This window comes from Phacochoerus africanus, unplaced genomic scaffold, assembly GCF_016906955.1.
Source record: "Phacochoerus africanus isolate WHEZ1 unplaced genomic scaffold, ROS_Pafr_v1 Scaffold_5, whole genome shotgun sequence".
In the NCBI taxonomy this organism is placed as follows: domain Eukaryota; kingdom Metazoa; phylum Chordata; class Mammalia; order Artiodactyla; family Suidae; genus Phacochoerus; species Phacochoerus africanus.
In genome coordinates, this window is record NW_025927421.1 from 42,104 (window position 1) to 57,816 (window position 15,713).

Below are 15,713 nucleotides of genomic sequence, written 5' to 3' on the forward strand. Positions count from 1 at the left end.
AGGCCTCAGGGCAAACCAACCATGCGCATATCTTGATCTCAACAGTTACTTGATACATTCTTGTTGTTTAAGCCCCACTGCCCGTGGGATTTGTGATGGCAGCTGGAGCTGACTGATATACTCTCTCCAAAGGCCTGTACACTCCCACCACAGGATGGAGCCTGCAAGTGAAGACACCCTCTCTGCCCCCAGCTGGGCTCCACCAGCTTCCTCACCCCTGCCTTCCTCCTGAGACAGCTTCTCTGCCAGGGCCTGTTTCCTTGTCCAGGGAGTCAGACAGTGGACCTCAATGGAAGAGGTACGGATGGAGGTCAGGAGGGGCTGTAGGGCCCCAAGGCAGGAGCAGGAGGAGTCTTTCATTTGTTTATTTGGGATTGCAGGCTTGGTTTGTGGGGTGGCCACTGTTGGACAGAAATGGGCGGGGCCATGGAAAGCTGATGGAGCTGGTGGGGGAGGGGCCACAGTTTCCAGAGGAGAGATTGGACTCTGAGGCAGAGACAGGAGCACAGGAGCTTGGTGGGTCAGCACCAGGCCTGCCACAGGACCCGGAGCACAAACAGCAGCAGGGTCCAGGTCTCCGAAGGCACAAAGGCTGTGCCAGGCCCAGGTGAGCCAGCAGCCTGCAGAGACTGGGATGGAACCTGGGTGTGAGGAGGAGGGGCCATGGGCTCAGGGAGGGGTGTGCACTTCTGGATCTCGTCAATCCAATGGGAGAAGTAGCTGACATTGGTGAAGATGCTGGGGTAGGTGGGATGTCGGCAGTCCAAGCCCCAGCTGGCCAGCCCCACCAGAACCCATGAACTGATGAGGTCACAGACGAGGGGCCCCCCGGAATCGCCCTAGGAAAGAGAGGGGAGTTACTGTGAGCAACTGAGTTAGGTCAGAGGAGTCTCTGCCATGCACGGTCACTCAGGTGGACTTCTGGGAAGGTCCAAACACCAGCATCCCACAGCAGATCAGCCTGTTTAAGCCACGCAGGGAGGCAATGGCATTATGTCTTAGGAAGCTCCTGATTGACCCTCAGGACAATCACAGATTTCAATCTATGATCATATGGATCCCTGTGCCCAGAGACAGCCTGGATATCCCTGACAAGGCACTGTCCAAGGAAGAGAAGGGACAGCTACACCCACAGTGCCCAAGAGAGTTGGTCTGGGAGTGGAGCCTGGCCAGCTCAAGCCCCTGCAGACCTCAGCTCTTGCAAGACCCTGGGCTGCACCAGCACACCCCTTACCTGGACCCTCTTCATTTTTCATTCATTTAGTCATTTGGTTTACTTTCAACACCTTGGTTGAGCAATTTCAGAAGATGCCCATACCCTGGCCTGGCGGAGGCAACCTGTATTGCTCAGGGAGTTGGTGGGGGTTAGAAAGAAATCTGCTGGGACTTGCTAGAGTTAATGCTCTCAGGGCAGGGCCATCTTGTTGGAAATCTCCTCATGTCATCAGCCAAAGGGAGGGTCTGGTCCTTGTGGCTGGGGGGAGAGGGGCAGGGGCCATAGTCACGCTTGCTGCTCCTCCACTTACCCATCCAACATGTGCAGCAAGCAGCCAGGAAGCCTCTGCCCTGGGCACAGGGTCTCCTCCTTTGTGGTGCCTTTGTAAATAAGCCAACCAGCCTGCCATTGGCAGATGGGACATGTGGAAACAAGCCATGGGAGGGTCAGGACAGGAAGGGAAGGGCACTTCATCAAGTGGAGGTGAAAGGCTACTCTTCTTGCACTAGGAAACACAAGGTAGTGTTTCCAAGCGGGAAACAACTGAACTTTCTGATGCAGGAGCACTGGGAGGAGTAAGTGCAGACCAGGGAAGGAGGGATATGCCAGGTGGGTGGGACGAAGAGCAGTGACATGTGGGGAGTGAGGAAAGTATATGGGACGAGGGGTCTCAGGGCCTATGGCAGAGGGTAGGACTTGATCCCCATGGAGAACTGTCTAGGTCATGTCTAGTGCCTGGATCAATCCAGTGCTGTGTGGAGAATGAACAAGCTGGGAGGCAGCTACAGGAGAGATTACTGATGGAGAGGGGCCAGGTGGTAAGAACAGTCAGATTTGGAACAATAGTTTGAAGCTGCCTATAGGACCTGTCAAATCTGAGCCTTTCTGTCATTAACCATGGGGGGAAGTGCAGAGGGATAGAAGCAGGCTGAGCATGGAGCCCTGGGGTCCCAGCATTTAGAAGTGGGAGGGGAGGGGACCAGGCATAGAGCAGAGCATCTGATGAGTGCCTGGGCCCAGGAAACAGGAGTGAGACTTGCTTAAGTGCCAAGTGAGAGGAGGACTCAGATCCACAGGCGGTTCTGGTGAGACAAGCTATTGGGGATGGTGGCCTTGAGGTTTTGGATAGCAAGCTGGGGACACTCCTAGGTGGAGTGGGTTAGATTCAGGACTGTTGGGAGGAGTCTTTGGGGGAAGGGAGGTGAAGAAACTGAGCAGTAGATGGTGCACCTCTACACAGGAGCCATGGAAGGGGCGTCAGAGGACATGGAGCAGGAGAGACTCTGGGCATGGCAGGGATGGAACTTGAAGCTGAGGAGAGAGGGAAGACGCTGGGATAGACGGTGTGTAGGGTTGTCAGGACGAATGACTCGAGTCTGATTGGCTGCTTTGGGGTTCTCAGTGAAACAAGCAAGACCTCCAGCTGAGAGGGCGGGGTGGGGGAAGTGGCAGGTTGAAGGAGAGCGAAGGGTACATGGTGTGGCTGGCCAAAAACAACCCTCAGAGATGCCCATCCTCATCCCTGGAACCTGTGGCTATTAGCTTATGTGGCAAAGGGGACTCTGCAGCAGTGATGGAGTTGAGGATCTTGAGCTAAGAAGGTTTTCCTGGATTCTCCAATGTAATCAAGATCCTCATAAGGAAAGAGAGACGCAGGAGGTCAGAGTCAGAGCAGAAGATGTGACAGAAGCAGAGGCAGAGGTGTTGCACTTTGAGGATGGAAATGCTGTGAGCCAAGGAATGAGGGTGGCCTCTAAAAAGCTGGGAAAACCAAGAAAACATTCTCCCCTAGGAAAGCCTCCTGAAGGAACCCACCTGGCCAACACCTTGATGTTAGACTTTTGACTTCCAGAAATATAAGATAAATTTCTGTGGGTTTAGCCATTCACTTGGAGGGGATTTGTCACAGCAGCTCCAAGTAAGGCACCTTCTTGGAGACAGGGAACGTGCCATCATTACTTCAGCCCTTCCCCTCTGTGGTCCCCACCTGGGGTGGCCTCAGCCCTGCACGGTGGACTCCCTCCCGGCTGTGTGAGGCCAGTGGAAGGCCTTTCCCTGTTCACTGCAGCCCTCAGGGATTCACATAGAGGACCCATGCAGTTGCGGAAATGATGATGGATTCTGAGTCAGGCTCCAATAGCCTCCTGACTCCTGGGGAGCTCTCAGAAGGCAGGAGAGAGCCTCCTCTGGGACCATCTGTTCTACTGCATCCACTTTTCTAGGGCAGATGTCGGTACAGCTCTCATAGCCTCAGGGGGCGCCCCTTGAGAGGTGGTGATGCGACTGCACCAATAAATTTCCTCCAAGGTTAACTGCGCTACCTGACTTTTCATTATTGTTTCTATATTCTTTAAGGTGGACTCTGGAGGGCTTTAAAAAATTAAGAGATGTTCCCATTGTGGTTCAGCAGGTTAAGAGCCTGACTAGTACAAATGAGGATGCAGGTTCAATCCCTGGCCTCACCTAGTGGGTTAAGGATCTGGCTTTGCCACAAGCTGTGACATAGGTCATAGAAGTGGTTCAGATCTGGCATTGCTGTGGCTGTGGCAAGGGCTGGAAACTGCAGCTTCCATTCAACCCCTAGCCTGGGAACTTCCATATGCTGCAGGTAGGGCAGGAATAAAATAAAGGAAGGAAAAGGAAGGAAGAAAGAAAGAAAGGAAGGGAAGGGAGAAACCCCAAATCTAAGGTATCACATGAAACGTGAGCTACAGTTTGCACTACTGTAGACACAAAGCAAACCTTGCATGTGCACTCTTGCATGTGTATGCATGTGCATGCATGTGTGTGTGTGTGTGTATGTGTGTGTCTGTGTTGGACAGGGCCAGAGCAGTGAATTCCACCTTCAGCAAGAGGTTGGGTCTAAGCCAGGTACAATCCAGAGAGAGGGAGGCAAACCAGGCCAGGAGACTGGAAGCCAAAACTTGTTGAGTACCTACTGAATGCCAGGCACAGTGCTGCATTTCTATAGGAAACTTCTTCAGTGGAGGCCATGAGCAATTCCATTTCATGGGTGAGGAAACTTAGCTAAGGCCACAATCCCAGCCAATGGAACCCGGTCTGTCTTGCCCCACAGTCTGAGCATTGAGTGCCTTGGCAGGCTCTCTCTCCTCAGACCTGTTTCTGGACCCCCTGTGCAGAGGGAGGGGCCCTTGTGGGGAGAGATGGGAGCCCCAGGTTGGAGGGTGGGATCCAGAGAAGGTGACATGGCAGAAGATGAATCTAGGTGGAATCTCTCAGTCAGGTGGTGGTAGGTGAAAGGGTAGGCAGGAGGGGGGTCATTTGCTGGGACTCCCGAGTGTCCAGCTCAGGGGTATTCTCAGCCTGGAGAGAAACCAGAGGAAGAGTGGGGTCGAGGGGCACTACGAATATCCAGCAGGTGAGCAGACACAAGGCTCTGGCCTTGAGCTCCATTGGCATAATTTCTGCAGGAGAAGGGAGGTGGACAAGGCTGTAAGGGAGGTCCATGGTGACAGCCAGATGTGGACTGGGCAGGGTGGGGGCTGAACACTTGTTCCACTTCTGGGTGGAGCTGGCTCTGTGAGGAGGCCAGACCAGGCCAGGCAGCTACAAATCTATACTACTGCTTAAGAACTGGGAACCAAGAAATATGGGTCTGCCTTCTACCAGCAGCTCACTGGCCTGCCATGAAGATAGCTGTCCATGTGGCCTTCTCATGGGCTAGGCTAAAGTCACAATCCCAGTCACCTTGTCCCTCCTGTGTGCATTTCCTGGGGTGCCAAGGCATGTTGCCACAAACTGGGTAACTATAAAAACCAATGCAAATGTATCCTCTCATGGTTCTGGAAGCTGGAAGTCTGAAAGCAAGTGTCTCTGTGTCTAGCCCTCTTCACACAAGTCATTGGTACAGGGCCCACTTGAAATTTACAATGGTCACATCTCAAGATTCTTAACTAATCACAGCTGCAAAGACTTATTTCCAAAGAAGGTCACATTCTGAGATTCCAAATGGATACAAATTTAGGGGACACTATCCAACCCCCTACACCACCCTTTCAACAATCCCATGAAGGAGGCCTCAGACTCCTACACCATGAATAGGACACAGGCTCAGATGGTGAAAAGACCACCCAAGGGCAGAGCAGTGCCTCTAACTCCAGAACCCTCACACTCTGCCCTCCACTCCACGATGCCATCTGTGTAAGAGCTTGGTGCCCAATGCCAGCTCAGGGTGCTGGGCCCTGAGGGGATGTGGTGAAGGCCTGGAGGCCAGGTGAAGCTTGGAGTCAGAACACGCAGGCCCTCCTTATTTTACGGGAGTGCTTTCCCTCTTTGGGCCTGTTTGCCCACTTCTAAAATAGGACACTACAGAGAGTGGATAGACATCTTCACAATTCAACAGTACACTCATGTCTGGAATGTATATAATAGACACATGTACCAAGAGCCCCTAAAGAAAAAGACACAGGGGGAAAAAATGGAAGGTAAATTAGGAAGAAGATATTCAACGGTAATAAACATACGGAAGTATATTTCATCCGTCATCAGGAAAATGCAAACCACAATAAATTATCACCATTAGGAAGGATGGAAAGTGCCAAGTGTTGGTGAGCTTGTAAACTCTCAGCCACTGCTGGAACGTGTGGAACTGGTGCAACCCCTCCGGAGATGTTTGGTAACATCTGCCAAAGCTGAACATGCAGATAGCTTTTAATCTAACAATTCTCCTCAGCGGCTTCTGTGAAATCAAATAGAAAACCTCTGGAAGTGAAATGAAATGAAAAACTTGGAAGCTACTAAAATATCCATCGAGAGCAGAACTGACCATAGAATTCAATTCACACGGTAGTGTCTTGCAGGGCAATGAGGCTGAACAAACTATACCTACGTGTGACAGTGTGGATGGACCTCACAAACATAATGTTAAGACATGAAAATCTGACAACTGGAAATAAGGTCTACTTATGGAAAATTCAGAATCTAGTATAAAGTGTTAAGGTGAAGATGAGAGTTTCCATTGAGTGTTGGTGACAAGAAGGGGAGAGGAGTGTTGGCCACCTGGGGTGTAGCACTGTGAAAGTTCATCCAACTACACACGTAGGGAAAGAGTATGAATGTCTTCTTCTGTATGTATATTTCAATAAAGGATTTAAAATATGCCTCGAAAATAGATGCTGCTGGAGTGTCCTGCCAGTAGTAGATGTCCTCCTGTGCAATGGGCTGAGGAAGGGGCTAGCCTGGGGGACACTACCAAGAGATAGAGCTGGGAACATAGGTAGAGGGATGAAACAGAAGGTACCAGGGGTCTCCACAAAGAGAGTGGAGGCAACACAGCCTCCCACCATGGAAACTGAGGCCCTGAGAACAGGCCAGGGAGGAAGGGAAATGACCTCACTCACATGGCAGATGGCCTTTCCTGTAGAGAAGTCCCCAACACACAGCATCTCCTCATACACGGAGAAGTTCTTGCTGAGCCTGTGTCCATATACCAGATTACAGAACTGGTTCTCAATGAGGCCCACCTTAGCCTCCTGGAGATGGAAGGGTGTGGGCAGAGGCGCTGTGAGGATAAGAAGGAAGTCAGTGACGTTTGCTAGAGCTTAGCTACAGGCTCTTCTGCCTTACTGCTCACGACCACCCCTGCATCATAGGGTTTTCTCAGCAAAGCTGAGCTTTCAGCTCTCTACCAGTCTTCTACCTATGCCTAATAAGGCCTCCCCTGTTTCTCAAACTTTTCCAAACTCATCCTATTCCCACCACCTCTCTCATAGCAATAGACCACACCACTCGTAGTCCATGAAGAAAAAAGGCAAATCCTACCAATGCATGCCAATCACTGATGCTTAGCAACCATTCACCAACCCACCTACCCTTTCACAAACCATCCTTTCCACTTCCATTTGTCAATCATTACCTTTCCTTCCCTCCACTAATTCCTCTGTCCATCATCTACCCATCTTGTCTCATGCCCCATTCATCCACTCACCCTTCCATCTATCTGCTGGCCTATCCATCTTTGGATCTATCTCCCCATTCTCCCCTCCATCAATCAATATATCCACTCTCTCCATCCCTCTTCCCACCCACTCAACCATCTTCCCCTCCACGCACTCATCTTCCCTCCTATCCATCCCCCCTCCATCCTCTCATTCAATCACTCATTTATTCATCTGTCTTCAGGTTAGCTATTGTTTAGACACTAATGATAGAGGGGAACATTTTTAGTTGGGGGAAACAGGGTAAGTGAAGTAAATAAGTAGAATTATTTAGCTCTGAGAAGTGTGGTAAGGAAATACAACAGGGAAATGTGACATTATGGATTGCCTGTTTTAGGTTTCACATCAAGGAAAACTCTTCAGAGGAGGAGCTGAGTTGTATATTAAAGAAATGAGTCACCCAGATTAGCAGGGAGAGCCTGTGAGGCTGGGGAAACAGCCAAGGTAAAGGTCCTGAGGTACGGACAGCCTCAGGATATTCAAGGCAGGAAGGGGCCTGGTGGCTGGGATGGCGTGGGTGAGGGTGCAGTCGGAGCTGAGCAGAGAGGAATGGGGGCCAACATTGCACAGGGCCTGAGAGCCAAGGTAGGACATTTGGACAGTTTTCTAAGCATAAATGAGGAGGCACTGAGGATAAAGAGCAGGGAACTGGCACAACACCTGCTTCAAAGCAAACATTCAGGCAGTTGTGTGGAGACTAAAGTAGGGCACACAGGGTGGAAGCTAGCAGACCAGTCTGGAGGTCCATGCAAGAACAGATGGTCTCCAGGACCAGGGTGGAAGCATTGCCACCTACCCCTCTGCCAGGCCCTGGGGCATAGGCTGGGATATTAAAACAAGAAAGACAGATTCCCTGTCCTCAAGGAAGAACCAGACTCTGTGTGTGTGTGTGTGTGTGTGTGTGTGACAATGCTGGGGACCTGGTTATCTGTCCTGTGGTTAGGGATTGTTACTGATACACTATTGAGAAGGGCCAGCAATGCTGGCACATCCCACCCAGTGAAGACAGGGTCTGATCAAAATGCCTCTCCTGATCTCCTATCCTGAGAAACACCTACCAAATTACAACCTTACAAGTAATTGCAAATACACATTCTTGTCCCCCTAATTCTGCCACATAAGCTTGTGCCAAACCATAAACACTCTTTTCTTTAATAAAGACTCTTACTCATGAGTTTTTGCCTGCATTTCTTCCCTTTCAATCTTAGAAAAACACAAACTTTTTCTGTGTTACTCAGTTCACCTAATAAACCCACAAAGTAGACAGTTGACCTGGGTTGGGAGAAGAGCAAAGTGAGGTTCAAAGAGTGAAACACTCTTAAGTTGTAGTCCTTCTAACTTGACCTTGGAGGCTCACAGGTCAGAAGTCATAAATATGTTTTCTTTCCATTTTTCCTAAGTGCCTCCAATGGGAAATCTTGGTTCCTCAGTGGCCTAGAAGGGGCCAGGCCCCAAGCATGACCTCTGAGTTGAATCAAGTCATCTTAGATCTACAGTTGATTAAAGCCTTGAAATCAAGAAGCAGACAGATTCCAAGAACCTGAGTTCTTAACATCCAACAGTCAAAGATTCCCAGATTTTCAGAGCTTTGCACTTAGGGAACACTGAATTTTGGAATCACACACTTTCAGAACTAGAACCAGAATGGTCCAGTCCTCTGGAAATGAGGCCCAGTGGACCAAGGTCCAGCGGTTATTTTGCCTGGGGACCCCTACTTCCCTCCTCCCCTCCTCTGTCCTCCTTCCCTTCTTCTTCCTCCTCGCTTCCCCCTTATCTGCCCTCCCACCCCAGCCTCTCCCCTACCCCCTCACTTTCCTCGTTGAGCATCCCCCAGCCAGTTATCCAGCAGGATGCATTATTAGGCAGCTGCAAGCCAGGGGCTGGGAGGCAGGCAGGGATGATGTAGGAAGTGAAGTTCACAGGAAAGAGCAGCTGCAACATGGCTATGTCACTTCCGAAGGGATGAAGCTTCTCAAAGTCTGGGTGCATGACAATCTGGCTCACGGACATCTCCAGGGTGTGCTGAGTGTGTTCAAACAGCTGCGTGCTTCCTAACAGAACCCGGTAGTTCTCTGGAGCATGGGATTTTCTGGAGGAGGAGGAGCATGCTGTCACCATCATCCCTGAGTGTGGGCTAGGTCTCTTCCCCTGCATATTCATCTAACTGCTGACATCCACCTGGACCCCTGCACCCCCCCCCCCATGATGCCAGCCTTGGTCTCTGCATTCCTAAAGTTCAGGAGACTGATATTCTACTTACAACCTCAGACATATGGTTTCTCCACCATATCCAAGAATCAGAGGAGCACTGAATCCTTGTGCTGGAAAGGTCTTTGGTGGGCTCATCAAATGAAGGCCCTTGGATGGTTTACAAGAGATGTTCTGGACGGATCCCAGCTCTACTTTTACCTTCCCAAGGCTCCTACAACCCACCTTATGGCCCCACAATTTTCCTGACCCCTCCCTTCTTTAACCACCTTCCTGCCCAATAGCTGCTTCTCTGCTCAGTTAGAAGCACTTGCCAAAGATCTGTAAGGTAAAGGAGCAACGGAGTGTAGCAAACAGAAACTTGCACTTGCCCTGAACACAGCTGCTCCCATAGAGTAGGTGCTGATCAGACTCTGAGCTCCCAAGGCTCCAGCTCCCAGACCTGGGCTGTGATGGTCCAACTCCCTGGGGATGCCTCCTCATCTGCGCACAAGCTGGGCACTGAGCAGACCCAGGAGGGCCAGGTGTGTCAGACTCCTGAGCAGCCACATCACTCTCCCAGGGTGCCCCATCTCCCACCCGCACAGCCTGGCACCACATCTCCCACATGCACACTAGTGACCATGATTCCTCCTGGGCACACAGTTTTGCAAGAGTAAAAAGTAGAGCCATTCAGCTGCTTGCCAGACATGAGGTCCCATGTCCCTGCCTAGACTCAGAGACCTGGAAATGTGGGGACCTTGAGAAACTGTGATCTGAGATTGGTCCACACTGTGTGGCAGCCAGAATAGACACTGCTACTCTTCTGGGGCACATCTGTGTTGGGAGACAGGCCCAGGGGCTGAGGGCAGAGTCTGGGGAGGGTCTGGGAAAGGGAGCCAGGAGGACAGTCCAGGTAGAAGGTACACAGGTCAAAGGCAGGAATGACATGGACCTGTGGGCCACAGACAGCCCCAGAGGAAAGCCCAGAGGAGCTGTGGTGGGACATCCTCACTCCTCATCCCCTCCATCTCCTCCCCTGCCAGTGCCTCTGCTGGCACCCTAGGAAAGAGGACTCACTTGAGAAAGCAGTGGGCAGCAGAAACCAGCCAGCGGGAGTTGATGAGGACAGCTCCACAGACATGCAAGCCCTGGTACATCAGGCTGGCCTGCCATGGCCACTGGCCAGCCACCACATCCTGACCACCAGTGATCCGCCACATCACCTTGGGTTTCCCGCACGCTGTGGAGACTCCCCTGCCACCTACAATAGAGACATGGGTGAGACCCCAAATGCCACTACCAGGGAGGCCCCCTCCACTCCACAGATGGGAAAACCAAGGGCAAGTGTCCAGTGGCCTGGCCAAAATGACACGGCTGCCTGGACTCTGTCTTTACCAGCTGCCACTGAGAATTTGACAGCAGAGCACAATGAAGGCCCAGGGCTGTGGTGAGATGGCAAGGGTGACCAAAGGTGGCAACAGCTCATGGCAGCATCTCCGCTGAGCTCGACATCACTGAGGCAGTCTGCCAAGGGCTGGCCATGTGCCAGACCTTATTTCCCTGAACTAACACACCTCAACAACTCAAGGTCTCAGAAGTTGCCAACATTAGGCACTCAAATCATAGCTTCTAAGGGCCGGTGCCCCTCCACTTTGCCCCAGTATCTTAGAGAAGCAGATCTGCAGGCAGGAGTCTGTGGTGATGTGTGACCATGTAACTTAGCAGGACCCCATGAGGCCGTCCCCTAATAGACCCCCACCCATGTCCTCTGCCTGCCTTTTGTCTGTAGAAAACTTTAGTCACAGAGCAAATTTACCTGGAGAAGTGGAAAAGTGCAGAAAGAAAGGAAAATAGTCAAGCAAAGCAAAATAATATTTTAACGATTAAACAGAGTAAGAACATTTAGCTCCTCCTCAAGTACTATAGATGATATTCTGAGCCATGTCCTTGGAAATGTTTTGCAGATACTGAAACCCCACCAGGTGGAAGAAGTTACCTATATGCTGCACACAAGCACATAGACCCAAACAAGGTGGAACCAGAAGGTGGATGATGTTGACTCCCAAGTACCTCACCACCCACCAGTCAGAAGAAAGTCTACAAGCTGATCAAGCCCTGCTCTTTGAACCTCACTAAGCCCTCAAGGTGGGGGCACACAGCCTTGAGGCTGTTACCCCACTGTGGCCCCCTCTGCCTGGCAAAGCAATAAAGCTGTTCTTTTCTACTTCACCCACAACTCTGTCTCTGAGATTCAATTCAGAGCATGGACACAGAGACTGAGTTTCAGCATCAACCTGGGGAAAGTCACTCCCTGCCTCTGACTCAGGATTCTCCATTTATAAATAAGAGGGGTGGGCGTTCCCTGGTGGTCTAGTGGTTAGGACTTGGTGCTTTCACCACTACGGCCAGGGTTCAATGCCTGGTCCAGGAACTGGGAATCCCACATTAAGCCATGGCCAGCAGTGGAAAAAATAATTTAATTGATTAAAAAACACTCCATGCAGTGGCCACAAAATTAGATAAATAAGAGGGAGTGGGCTAATGAAGACAGCCATGGTTCTAAGACCCACACCTGAGGGCAGGGGTGAGGCCAGGGCCCCTAGAGCAGGCATCCTGCTCTAGGGCCTGGGCCCCAGGGACTCAGGGCTCCTCATTCAGCAGTCCTGGGCTTTCCTCCACCCAGCCTCAGGCCGGACCCTGCCAGTGCCCACTTGCACAGCCCCACTAGGGTCCTGGGGCAGTTTCCATCCCAGAGGCCCCTCAGTAGGGGTCCTGTGACCCACCTGTGTTAAGGTGGTCTCTGGGCTGCCTGGTTAGATGGACCTGACCGCAAACAAAAGAAGAGGTTCAGTGACCCTGGGCACCAAGCCCTGGTCACAGTCAAGCCCCCTCAGGCCCTGCAGGCCCACCTTCTCAGCCCCACACAGAGGCCCCCACGCACCTGTGGCTGCCCAGGCCAATGGCTGTGCTTCCGGAGTCAGAGGCCCACCCTCCACTGCTCGCACGGCTGCAGGAGCTGGGCCGGGGTCGGCCCAGGACCCTCGCAGGTTTAGGGTGGTGATGGGCGCCCATGGTGGCAGCAGCACCAGCTGCAGCCAGAGGAGGGCTGCAGGCTGGCCTCCTACTTGCTGAAGCCTCGCCTCTGAGACCATTGTCAGTGTTGTGGACCTGGGCCTGAACCTGGCCTGACTCAGCCCTGGGCCTGGACCCTGCCCCCGCCCTGGCCAAGGCTTTGGCCCCGCCCTCACCGCGCCTTGACCCCGCCCCAACCCAGCCCTGATCCCACATGACCTTCCTATTAACATTTTTTTTGTCTTTTTGCCATTTCTAGGGCCGCTCCCGTGGCATATGGAGGTTCCCAGGCTAGGGGTCCAATTGGAGCTGTAGCCGCTGGCCTACACCAGAGCCACAGCAACTCGGGATCCGAGCCACGTCTGCGACCTACACCATGGCTCACGCGACACTGGGTCCTTAACCCACTGAGCAAGGCCAAGGATGGAACCCGCAGCCTCATGATTCCCAGTCGGATTCATTAACCACTGAGCCACACCGGGAACTCCCCTATTAACTTTTAAAATAACTCCATTGAAAAATTATTTCTATACCATGAAGTTCACGTATCACAAGTGACGTTTCAATGATTTCCAGTACATTTTTCTTCATTCGTGTATGTTTGTATTTAAATCAAACTTCTCTTTTGGGATAGTTTTAGATGTATGAATAAGTTGCAAAATAATACAAAGACTTTGTGTATCCCCCTACCCAATTTCCCCTCTTGTTAAGATCTTATATTGCTGTGGCACATTTGTCACAACTAGTGAGCCAATATTGATACATTAATATTAACTCAATCCATTAGCTCTCTTTTTTCAGTTTTTTTAAAGTTTAAGGCATAGAGCTTAATGGTTTCACTTACATACAATCATAAAATGATCATCACAATAAATTTAGTGAACATCTATCACTCATATAGATACAAAATTAAAGAAATAGAAAAAAAATCACTCATAAATTGTTGAGTGCCTCTTCAGGCAATCTATGAATTGGTTTTCAGAGTCAGAGCACCAAGGTTTGACTTGATGTTTCCTTTCACTTCTTTATCCATCAACCCAATTTTTTGTCCCTCAACCCACTCTGCTTCCTATCTGGCTCTTAACTTACTTCAACAGAGGCTAGACTTTCTGAACAAAATTCACAATTTATCATCTGATAAACACTTCTGTAGTAACGGTGCCATGGAACAAAGTATTTGAAATTAGGATCGTCTCAGCAGATCCAATATGTTCATAGCTGTATGTATATAATTCCTAATGAAGAAGTCCTTGTGCTCCAACCAATATCCAGCAGGACCAGCCTAATATTCCTTTGTTCTGGAGAGCCCCAGTGTATCAAAAACGTGGTTGTACAGCCCACAAGTCCAAGACCAGAAATTATTATTGATAAATATTTAACTTTTTCCCTGTAAATAATTTAATATTTTAAACTAATAATACCTTCTCATGGATCACAATCCAATTGTGCAAAATGGAATATGCAGTGTTGAGTCATGCGTCCTCCCACCTCTTTCCCCTGTCCACCCAGTCCTCTTTCCCACAGGGAACTAGTGTTTATTTAAATCTTTCCATAGATGTGTTATGTAAAGAATTTAGAATGCAATATATTTGCATTTTTTAAAATGCAGGGTTTTCTCTGATTAAAACTTAATATATTTTCAACACATTTGCAGATGTTTACAATGACTATCTTCTTACATTAACGAGATTCCTTTCTATATGGGAGTAGACTTCCAGAACAAGGGTTTCTACACCCCTTAAAATCAAAAGGTTTGGAAAGAATAAGATGGTCAGCTGTATTTAATTAAAATAGTAAGTACCCAAATGAATTAGAACTTCAGGTAAACAATATGTTGTGTTTTAGTATAATCATTTCCCATTCAATATTTTGGACATAGTTTTATTGAACATTTTTTCATTTTTATCTGAAATTTATTATTAAACGTAGATCTCATATTTTATCTGGCAACTCTTCAAAAAAATGTATAGCACAGTAAACTAAATTGTTAATTACTCATTGTAAGAATCCTTAACTGGATTAAAGATTCTTGAATGTGCCACTTGGCTCCAATAAAAGACACCCTAGTTGCATACACACCCACACACACACACACACACACACACACATACCCACACACACACACACCTTCAGCCTCTTTTGATGATATGGGATTTGGAAGAGCTATCATTCAGCACTGGGTTTATGTGTCAAAATGAAAGAGTATTTGTGTTTCATAGAAGAAGATTGGTAGGAAATTGGTCAAGGGAGATGAGAGGTGAAGACTTCAGAGGATTGCAAGCAAATCTCTTGAATTTCAAGCTTTACTGTCTGCTAAATGTTTCTTGCTCCTTGCAAAAAAAAAAGTTGCATGAAAAATGGTGGCTATTGAAGAAGAAAGGCATTGAATTTTGAAGCCAGGCCCAGGTTCTTTCCTCTTCTTTCTAACAGTTGTGTAGGAAAGGCATTTCTAAACTCCTGACCAATTTACTTGTGATTTCTAAGGTTTTTTTTTTTCTAACTCTAAATTTGAAAATGGTGTATATTTGGTACTTTCAGAGAGTGTTTTCTTGGCCACTTGAAGGGAGTGACTTACACAGTGTTCATCCATTTTAATATTTCCAAGGCATTTAGTAGTCTGCAGTACGGAACTGTCTTCTTACAGGTACTTTCTCTCTTTCTCTCTCTCTCTCTCTCTCCCTCTCTCTTCTTTTAGGGCTGCAACCTCAGCATATGGAAGTTCCCAGGCTAAGGGTTGAATCATTGGAGCTGCAGATGCTGGCCCATGCCACAGGCACAGCAAAACAATGCTGCATCTAAGCCACATCTGCGATCTACACCATAGCTTGGGGCAACACTGGATCCTTAACCCACTGAGAGAGGCCAGGGATTGAACCCAAGTCTTCGTGGATACTACTCAGGTTCGTAACTTCTGAGCCACAATGAGAACTGCAACACTTCTCTTTTTTATTCTCTTTAGTAACTATTCTGTGTACTCTACCTTGACCTTAGCTGAGAAGATGAGGTGAGAGCAATTCAAGGCAAATCATGGTGAACTTTAAAAAAAAAAAAAAAAACTACGTGTTGAAAAAATACACAGTTTGGAGACATTTCTCATGACTTGAGCATTTATCATGGAAAACTTTAAATTATTAACCAATAGCTTCATATTAGGGGAATAGTGTGGCAAAATAATGTACCCTGGCACTCCAGAAAGGCAGGTTTCCTTGTTGCTTCCTCCTCTTGTCTAGTCAGTCAGTAGTTAATAAAAGAGTCTCACTCATGGCTCTGACACAGAA

At 49.1% G+C, this 15,713-nt stretch overlaps 1 protein-coding gene across 1 annotated transcript; it reads right to left on the reverse strand.

Annotated features, from left to right (window-relative positions):
• Nucleotides 1-521: 521 nt before the first annotated feature.
• On the reverse strand, nucleotides 522-12,515 carry LOC125119317 (putative serine protease 47). The gene is made up of 5 exons (XM_047766161.1): nucleotides 12,305-12,515; nucleotides 10,441-10,624; nucleotides 8,985-9,262; nucleotides 6,577-6,737; nucleotides 522-839 (listed from the first exon to the last, which is right to left on the reverse strand). The coding sequence occupies exons 1-5, from the start codon at nucleotides 12,513-12,515 to the stop codon at nucleotides 522-524; spliced, it is 1,152 nt and encodes a 383-aa protein (XP_047622117.1).
• Between the last annotated feature and the right edge of the window lie 3,198 nt (nucleotides 12,516-15,713).